The following is a 9,802-nucleotide window of genomic DNA, read 5'->3' on the forward strand; positions in this document are numbered from 1 at the left end:
CGAGTTGATCCACAGAGGGTTAAACATGTGACCTCACGCTTTGATGGTTATAGTGGAAAAAAAAAAAAAAAAATTGTGAAGTTGATTGTGCCCTAATTATTTAAATCCCCAACATCCAATCAAATGAATGGCCAATCTATGTTCTGGCATTTTTAGTTTTAATTTATCATTTTAGGTTTTTCCTCTTATAAATTTTAATGATTTACCATGTAAACATTATTTTTGCTATAAGTTTTTGTTGGTTAAACTTTTGACAAGTTTTATAAAGTTAATTATGTTCAATAATGCATCTATTTCTTTTTAACAACAGCTTAAGATTTATTTATTTCTGTCACAAAGCTGGAGCAAAAGTAGATGTTTTTTACGTTGCTTTTATTAATTACATCAACAATTATCAGAATATTATTGTTTCTCTCTTTAATATTAGTTCAGCAGCAGGAATAATGTAGCTGTTGTTGGTAATGTGTTGCTTGAGTTGCTCATTCGTGCCTCTCCATCATATGTTTGACTATAATTGTTTTAACACAAATTAACTGATAACTTTTCAAAAGTCTTATTAAATCAAGATTATTTAGCTTCTGTGAGCTTTTCCATTTACATAATAAGTGCATTTGATATTTTACCTTTTCCTCAAGTAACTTCAAGTCATGTTTTGTTCTTCCCTGTGTAATTCTCCACCCACACGCTTGAGAATAAAACTAAATTATTTGGATAATCTTGTTGCTTTGACCTCTCCTGTGTTTCCTCTTGTAGGAGGGTTTGTTACTGGGAGCAGTTGGAGCATATGACTGGAATGGAACGGTGGTGATGCAAACAGCTAAACAAACGATCATCCCCAAAAAAACTCAGTTTTATGATTCAAAGTCTGAGGCTGGGTATGAAGGACTAGCTGGGTACCTTGGTGAGTTAAACATATGAATAAATACTGTATTTTCTTACTTGTCTTCATCATACATGTACATGTACACCTAAAAATGTGCAAATATGCACATTCGAATTAAAAATAATAAAGATCGTTATCCTCAAATTTTTCATTCAGTTTAGATAAGTGGTTACCGTATTTTTCGGACTATAATGCACACTTAAAATCCTTTAATTTTCTCAAAAATAGACATTGAGCCTTATAATCCGGTGCATCTTATGTATTAATTCTGGTTGTGCTTACTGACCTGGAACCGATTTTATGTGGTTATTGTGAATGAGTTGAATAAAGTTTGACTTATCTGACTGATTTGTTTTGCTTAATGCACCTTATAGTCCAAAAAATACGGTAATTCATAAATCTTTAGGCTTTCAACCCACAAAAAGTAACACAAACTTGTGACCCCCCCAACAACAACTTCTAGAAAATAATGTACAAACATGTTATACCCATTATATATTCTTTAACCATCTAAGTCCACTGTTTTTAAATCATTGCAACAGTTTAGGCCAGAGGTGTCCAAACTTTTTCACATCTGTGCCAAAACTATCCAGATGAAAACACTCATGGGCCACAAAAAAATGTGAACTTAACTCTCAACAATGTGAACAATATTTTGGAGAAAAGACAAAAGTTGACTAAAGTTGGCGGAGAAAGAAATTTAAATTGATGTAAATCCAGAACATTAAAAGCCTCATAAACACTAAGCTTATATTTTTATTAAAAAATGTTTAATTTGTTTGATTTGTTGGGTCTATGTTTTTTGTTTTCTTGTGTTTGGAAAGTTCATTTTAGTCCGTTCTCAGCAGCAAAAGCATAATTTGAGTAAGTGTCCTTTTAAAGAGGGGTTGATCAGCATTTTGGATTATGGACGGTCCAAAAGGCTGATCGAAGCTCTGAAAAACCATCAGCTGTCAGTCGCTAAAACAGATTCATTGAAGGTTCGAAGGGAAACTGATAAAGTTGATCAACCGATATGTAGATGATACCACTTTATATTACATAATAGAAAAATGTCCAATTTCCCTCTATTAATTATTATATCAACTGCAATTTGTTATATTTAGCCAAGTTTTATGAAAAATTATCCAAAAGTCTCTGTTTTGTTAAGAGTCTGTAAAAGTTTGTGGTGCTTTGTACCACAAGGTGAAAATAAAAAGATTCATTATAGCCAAAGGTTAGTATTTTGTTATTGTTGCTCATTTTGAGAAAAATTTTTAATCTGTTTTGCTGTTTAACCTAAACATGTTATAAAAAGGATTACCAATGAATTTGCAGAAAGTCTGCATTAACCTCTTAAGCCTGCTGGCCAAAATGATACCATTCATAAACTGCAGTTGTGGGCCACTCAGAAACACTCCAAGGACCACAAATGGCCCTCGAGCCACAGTTTGGACACTCCTGGTTTAGGCTAAAAATTGCCATTTGCAATCTTTTTAAAATGCTTCTGCGCATCTCAGGAACCTAACTAATATTTAGCTTTTTTTGGATTTTAGTAAAGGGTTTGCTACTTTGATATTTCAGCTCAATTTCTGCAAAGTCATTAAAATCTCAGTAGGTTTATGTGGCAAAGCATACAGCATGCACAGACAGAAGCATTGTTTTAGACATATCGCTTCATTAATTCTAATAATATTACTATTTGACATAGTTCACAGAGTTCTTTTAAAACTATAACCACAATACTCAAGGTCCTAAAGATATATATTTTCTTTATTATTTCTCTGTGGTTTTGATTTAACTGTAATTTTAAAAAGGCCTATCCTTTTAGGGATTAAGCATAATTTAAGAGCTGCGGCTGGAGCTGCGAGGAGTATAAAGATATATAATTTGTCAACATGACATCAGACCCTTCTTTCTCTTTATGTGTCCTAATATTAATGTACTGTATGCAGGCTCTTCTCTATGTCCCACTACCTTTTATGGCTTGCAAAGCAGCCACATCATTTTAATATCCAATTATTTAATCAACATGTCATTAGGTGGAGCACTGGTAAGACCAGGCTTGCATACAGTAAACTCAGCTGTTGGCAAATGCCCCAACCCAAAGGCCAGACTGCAGCTGTCAGAGCGCCTCTGTTCTTTACTGAGAAGATCCTGCCAGTTTCCACTGGTGTTTTACACTTGTAACAAAAGCAGACATAAACAGAAACTCAAAAAGTGTTTAAAAATATCTCATACAGAACTGGAGTGCATAGTTTCTATGGTGATTTTGAAAGTATAAAAATAGTTTAACCCGTTCATGATGATGTCTTAGTATAAAAATATGATTTTCACATGGTTTCCTGCAGGATATGATGTTCAATCTGCATCCACTCATAAAGGAGTGCTGTACATCACTGGGGCACCGCGGTACAACCACACTGGCCGTGTTGTCATCTATCGCATGGTAGAAGGCAGAATTTCTGTTTCACAAATACTGAAAGGAGATCAGGTAAATATGTGAAAGTCTGCAAACTTGCACATTGGTTCTCACTGTGCATCTCTAGCAAGCTGAAACTATTTTTAAAAAGTCATCAGTAAGTCTTTAGTTGTGTTTGAGATTATTTGATGCAGTGAATATAGTGTTAATGTAGCCAAATGAACAATTATCAATGCCTGCAGATTGGTTCCTACTTCGGCAGTGTCCTGCAAACTGTTGACATTGATGGAGATTCGTACACAGACCTCCTTCTTGTTGGAGCTCCAATGTACATGGGCTCAGAAAGAGACGAGCAGGGGCAAGTCTACGTCTACAAACTCAACCGGGTACTCAGCTCTGAAAACAAATGGACATTTTCGTCAGATTGCTTCAGACTTTCTCTGAGAAAGTAGAGCGATGGCAGAATCATAAAGCTTTGTCTCTCGTTATCTTTGTATTTCTTGGTTTCATTGACAGAGGGGCCGGTTTGAGCACGAGTTTACCCTAAAGCCTATCAACCAGACATGTTGTGCTGCCCAGTCAGCTGGCTGCACCAATAAAAATGAGCCATGCGGAGCTCGGTTTGGTACTGCCATAGCAGCTGTGTCTGATCTCAACCTTGATGGATTCAACGACGTAGTGATTGGTGCACCGTTTGAGAATGACCACAGAGGAGCTGTTTACATCTTCCATGGAGACAAGAAATCTCTGAAGAAGACGTTTGTACAGGTAAGAACCAAGAAGTCTTCATATAAGTCAAAGAGTCAGAGAGATTTATTTGTCATGCACACCACATGTGGTACATGAGGTGGGACGAAACTATGTACACAGTGTCCCAGTTACATCCAACAAAAACACAAATTGCAAAGAAAAACATTAGTAAGATCCGAGTCATGAACTATTCTACATTCACTATACTAAGAATACGAGAAGGGGTTCTCTGCAGACCAGAAGAGGGCGTTTCTGGACCATAGACGTATGTGGACGGTAAACACTGATTGGCTAGCTGTATTTGCTGGCTCTTTAGGTAAGTTACGTCAGCTCTTTTTAAAACTGAAGGTTTCTAAGAAGCAGCGTTATATCTGCTGTCAAGCACAGAAGATTCTTGTAGGCTGCACCTGACACAGGTTGGCTTGACTCTGGTCTGGGTACAATGAAAGATGAAGCATCTGACGTGAAACCTGCTCCTATTTGTCAAAAAGTCTGGCCTCAATTAAAAATCATGAGTCCTGTGACGAGATAATGGCCCAAAACAAAAGTAAAAAATTAAATTTACTGTTTAGAAGTGCTCTTCTATGAGACCTAATCTATGAAAAGAGCTGAAACATGGAGTAGGATTAACCCTTAAAATGTGAGACAGCTGAGGAAGTTAACCAGTAAGTAGAAATACCTGCTCCAGTTGCAGAAATCTTACAGAAACTGACAATCACTCATCTGCAATGACTGCAGGTTGAACAAGAAAATGTGAAGTTAAAGAAAACATCCTTTGTCTCAAAGCCAGTATCATTATTATTTTGGTTACTTTATATGATGATACAGCGGTGGTGGGATGCATCACAAACAATGATGAGTCCAGCTACAGGCAGGAGGTGGAACACCTGGAGAGCTGGTGCAGAGAGAATAACCTTCACATCAATGTGAAGAAGACAAAGGAGATGATTGTGGACTTCAGAAGGAACAAAAACACCTACACCCCCCTGAACATAAGAGGATCTGCGGTGGAAGTGGTCTCCAGCTACAAGTACTTGGGTGTACACATGAATGACAACCTCAGCTGGAGCAACAACACCACCAGCCTGATCAAGAAAGCTCATCAGAGACTCTACTTCCTCAGACGGCTGAGGCGAGCTGGTCTGGGAAGCTCAGTCCTCACCTCCTTCTACAGGTGTGCAGTGGAGAGCATCCTGTGCTCGAGCATCAATGTGTGGCATGGAGGCTGCACAGCTGCAGAAAGAAAAGCTTTGCAGAGAGTGGTGAAGGCTGCACAGAAATCTGTCGGAATCAGTCTCCCCACCATCACAGACATCTACACCTCCAGATGCAGGAAGAGGGCCACCTGCATCATGAAGGACCCCACCCACCCAGCACACACACTTTTTGCCCCACTCCCCTCAGGAAGGAGGTTAAGGAGCATTAAGTGTAGAACCACTAGACTGAGGAACAGCTTCTACCCTGAGGCTGTTAGACTCATGAATCTCTAACTAGAATAATCACTGTGAAAAACCATATCATGTTGCTGCTGATCTGTTTCATGTTGCTGCTGATCTGTTTCAATGTTGATGTGTTCATGCGTGCACATCTGCTCACAGACTCATGTTCATGTTTGTGCTGATGTTCAATGTTTTATGTTATGAGTGCTTAGTGTATATTTAGTTGATGTTTTTCTTAGTTCATATCTTAGATGTTATTACTGTTTTTCTTATACATTTTATTGTTGGATGTAACTGGGACCCTGCGTACATAATTTCGCTCCACCACATGTACCACATGAGGTGCGAATGACAATAAAGAAACTCTGACTCTGACTCTGACTCTGATATATTTTTTTGTATTTACAAATTGATTTGAACTATTTCACATTATTCAATAACCAAACCAGTTTTTTTTTTTTTGTTCCAGTAATGCCTTGTTTTTTATTGTCTAATCAGATGTGACCGTCCAGATACGCCTTCCGAATTTGTCTGCAGAGATACCTACTTGAAGAATACACAAGACTAAGAATACTCTAAGCACTAATAGTACAAAAACAATACGCCAAAACAACAGCAGCACGAACATGAGTCTGTGCGAGCAGATGAGGACTAATGAACACTAATGAGCTCAGCAACATGAAATAATTAGCAGCATGAGATCAGCATCATGGATAGTCAGCAGCACATATTAAAACCAAGTGATATTACGGTGATTTTTTCACAGTGATTTTTCCTGGTTAGAGATTCACGAGTCTAACAGCCTCAGGGTAGAAGCTGTTCTTCAGCCTGGTGGTTCTGCACTTAATGCTCTCATAATTGTTTTTGATGCATCCAACCACCGCTGTATCGTCTGCAAACTTTACAATGTGACAGCCTGGATGTGTCGGTATGCAGTCATACATTAGCAGAGTGAACAGGAGGGGGCTCAACACACAGCCCTGGGGGCATCATCATCCAGTTAGATGAACATAATCCCAATTTCTCTCCAATCTGATCTCAGTAAATTTCTCTGCCTTCTTGTCTGGTGTCTCCGCAGCACATCCCTGCAGGTGGTGATGGTGAAAAGATTAAATTTTTTGGTCAGTCCATCCATGGAGTGATGGATCTAAATGGAGACGGCATCACTGATGTTACCATAGGAGGCCTAGGAGGGGCTTCCCTGTTCTGGTGAGTGGGCTGATCTTCATTTACAGCATAAGCATCCACTCCTGCATTCCACCAGACATCAGCTTGCATGTCTGCTTTACATTATCTTGTACTGATTTAGACAGCTGTGCATGTCCCACTGGACTTGTAGGCTGAAGACAAACAGCTTCCTAATGATCTCTGCGCTTAAGCCTCCACCTACATGCAGTATTTCACTGCTGGACTCCAGAATGCTGAATCAACCCACAATATTCTGAAACACCAACCCACGCAGTGGTTTAGCTTCCCAGGCAGGTCTTCTCCCACAGCCTCTACTGGCAGGAGTTCAACAGAGCTGTGTGAAAACTACATTTCCCAAGTGGCTTAGAACTTTTATACCATTTGGCAGCCGGCAGCTGCTCTTGTTAAACTCTGACCTTATTTTAGAAAGCTTGAAAGTGGGTGGGGAGCTATGAAACCATTTTTTATGCTCAACAGGACATCCGCTTGTTCTTTCTACTAAAATAAAAGTATGCACATTTAATGAATTGTGCTTTTACTATTAAAATTCACTATTAACAGTTTATTGCAGCTATTCTCAGTTTTGTCTGAGATCCAAATCAGCAAAGAATTAAAGGCTTTTGCACCCCTAGAAGGACTGTGTATCACGCATCCCCTTGCATACAAAAGATTTAAACAAAGAACTTGCAGCTCTCAGAGTTTGTGATGTGGAAGACTCTCAACTACCATCACTTTAAATTTTAGCTCAGTATCTGTAAAACAGACCAAGGTAATGCTATTTTTGTTGTTTATCTGTGGCTAAAATGGTTATTTTCTAAGATCTTTAGTAAAATCCATTCAGTACTTTGTGATATATTTTGCTAACAGAATGATGAATATGTATTGAAGAAATGTGAAAAAAGTATTTATATTTTTATGTGTGCATTTTGCCTTCATTTCCACAGGACCAGAGATGTGGCAGAGCTGCATGCTAACATGACTTTTAACCCTGTTAAAATCAACCTGCAGCAGTCTCAGTACCAGTGTGATGGAGGCACCTCGGTGTGTGTGAACACCACCGTTTGTTATCGCTATGTTGTAAAATCTCACAAGAAGGATGTGAACCCTCCTGCAGGTGAGCAAAAACTCATCAGATTATTTCCCTGATGATTTTTTTCCGCATTTCTCCATTGCTATTTTCCAACACTACCATATTGTTTGCCCTATAAGTTGCAGGTTTTTTTGCATAATTTATATGCCCTGCGACTTATACGCTGAAGCATCGTATTTATTGATTTTTTTCCCCCATATTTATAAACCAAATTTTGGCTGAGATATGACCGTTTTCATTAATTCTGACTGAAAATATTGAGCACTTGAGTGTATGGCATGCCGTTGTGTTATGTAATAGGTAAAAAGTGTCCATTAATGACACAATCGGTTTTCCACAGCCTGTCACCTTCATCCAGCTCGCTTGGCGCAACCGTCAAATCAGCTTAAATGTGTTGCGCCGCCCCGGCAAAATGCAGCTACTTTGACCTTTGAAGTGCATTTATTAAGTAAAAGTTCAACTGAGACAAGCCTTTACTATAATTTAGAGCAAACAAATAATTGTTTTTAAGTGTTTATCTTGTTAAATTCTTGTTAAAGTAACAAATGCAACATTTCAGCGGTGACGCATGATAGATACAACTTGTACGGCGAAGTGACGTATTTATTTTTCCACTTTATTAGACATTTTTGGACTGATGTGACTTACAGGGCGGTGTGACGTGTACCGCGGAAATAACGGTACATTCTTTGTTTGTTGTCACTTTCAGAAATCCGTTATACGATTACTCTGGATGCTCTGCGTGCAAAGGCCAGGGCTTCGTTTGTTGAACAGGGCACTGAGAAAAGTGATCGCAAGATTACCAAGACCTTCAAAATCAAAGACAGAGAAGAGAAATGCCTGAAAGAAAAATTCAAAATGTCGGCAAGTACTGTGATTTTTACGATGCTATGATTTCATACCTCAACAACCATTCTGTAGAATTATCACATGATAATGCCTTAAATGTCTCCGCTGTTGATTCCTAAAAGTTGCGTATGTGAGATGCAAGTAATGTCCAAAGGCTGTCTGTTGTAGACGACCCAGGACAAAGAAGTGTTCTGCAGAGCATGAAGAGACCTTGGTTCTAACATGAAACAGAGCCGTCAAGATCAAAGCATGCAGGGTTCAGCCTCGTGCTTCTCGGAGTGATAAATTAACTGAACTGGGGACATGCGGAGGGATGGAGAAAGAACGTGAATGAACAACCAAAATGAATTAGGTGCTTTATGTTAGTCGTTCCAGGTTAAAGCAGTTGTTTGAATTCACAACAGACTTTTCAGTGTTACAACTAAAACATCGACTGTAAACTTTAGAGCCTCCAAAAAGTTTATTTTTCCAGGCGTTCACTGCGATTAAGGCTTTTATTGATCAGCTGTTCTCAAGCAGAGAAACTAATCAGTGCCAACAGCTGCTGTTGCTGCTGTGCACGGTGATCATGAATACTTGCTCTGTTCTGATGTGCAAGTCTGCAGAAATGTGCCACGTATTCAGGGATTTCCAAGGGTTAAGAAATTTGTCACAGAAACAAAAACCTGATTCTATTGTTTAATGAAACTTGTTTCGCTGTTCAGATGCTGGCAATGCTTGCAGCGTGCCAGTTTAGTTAATGCACGTCTTTTAGAAACACAAACTCATGAGAAAAAATGCAGAAGTCGCACAGAAAGGCTCCAGTTTGCCAACAGCTTCAAGCCAAGAGCTCAACCTTCTGCGTCGTATTGCTAACAGTAATTGCTGAAATACTGTCTGAGTCACCGCGTCTGTCAAGGTCGACACAGCAGAATGCGATAATGGCTGAAGGCAAATCAGTTCAATTACAAATGAATGATTAATACATTTAATAATGGATAACATAACGGATTTATCGTTGCCGATTTTCAACAGTCATGAACGAAACATAAACATTTGTTTTCCTCTGCAAACAAAAAAACAACTTGTCTTTATAGCAAAGTTCATGCTCAAATAATCCAGATAAAAATCCAGCAATGTTCAATCAGATCATCTGGATTTTTTTTTTTTTTTGACGTTTTGTCCTTCATCCAAAGAACTTCTTCAATCTGAGGAGCCACCAA

At 38.7% G+C, this 9,802-nt stretch overlaps 1 protein-coding gene across 1 annotated transcript in view; it reads left to right on the top strand.

Annotated features, from left to right (window-relative positions):
• itga1 (integrin, alpha 1) overlaps window positions 1-9,802 on the top strand; it is a 37,868-nt gene that overhangs the window by 17,171 nt on the left and 10,895 nt on the right. Inside the window, exons 10-16 of the mRNA XM_037691980.1 lie at window positions 754-901; window positions 3,214-3,356; window positions 3,527-3,670; window positions 3,801-4,052; window positions 6,552-6,682; window positions 7,606-7,775; window positions 8,461-8,615. Of these exons, the coding sequence (XP_037547908.1) occupies window positions 754-901; window positions 3,214-3,356; window positions 3,527-3,670; window positions 3,801-4,052; window positions 6,552-6,682; window positions 7,606-7,775; window positions 8,461-8,615 (1,143 nt within the window). The remainder of the gene's footprint in view (window positions 1-753; window positions 902-3,213; window positions 3,357-3,526; window positions 3,671-3,800; window positions 4,053-6,551; window positions 6,683-7,605; window positions 7,776-8,460; window positions 8,616-9,802) is intronic.

The sequence above is a fragment of the Nematolebias whitei genome, chromosome 18 (assembly GCF_014905685.2).
Source record: "Nematolebias whitei isolate Nwh7 chromosome 18, NemWhi1, whole genome shotgun sequence".
In the NCBI taxonomy this organism is placed as follows: domain Eukaryota; kingdom Metazoa; phylum Chordata; class Actinopteri; order Cyprinodontiformes; family Rivulidae; genus Nematolebias; species Nematolebias whitei.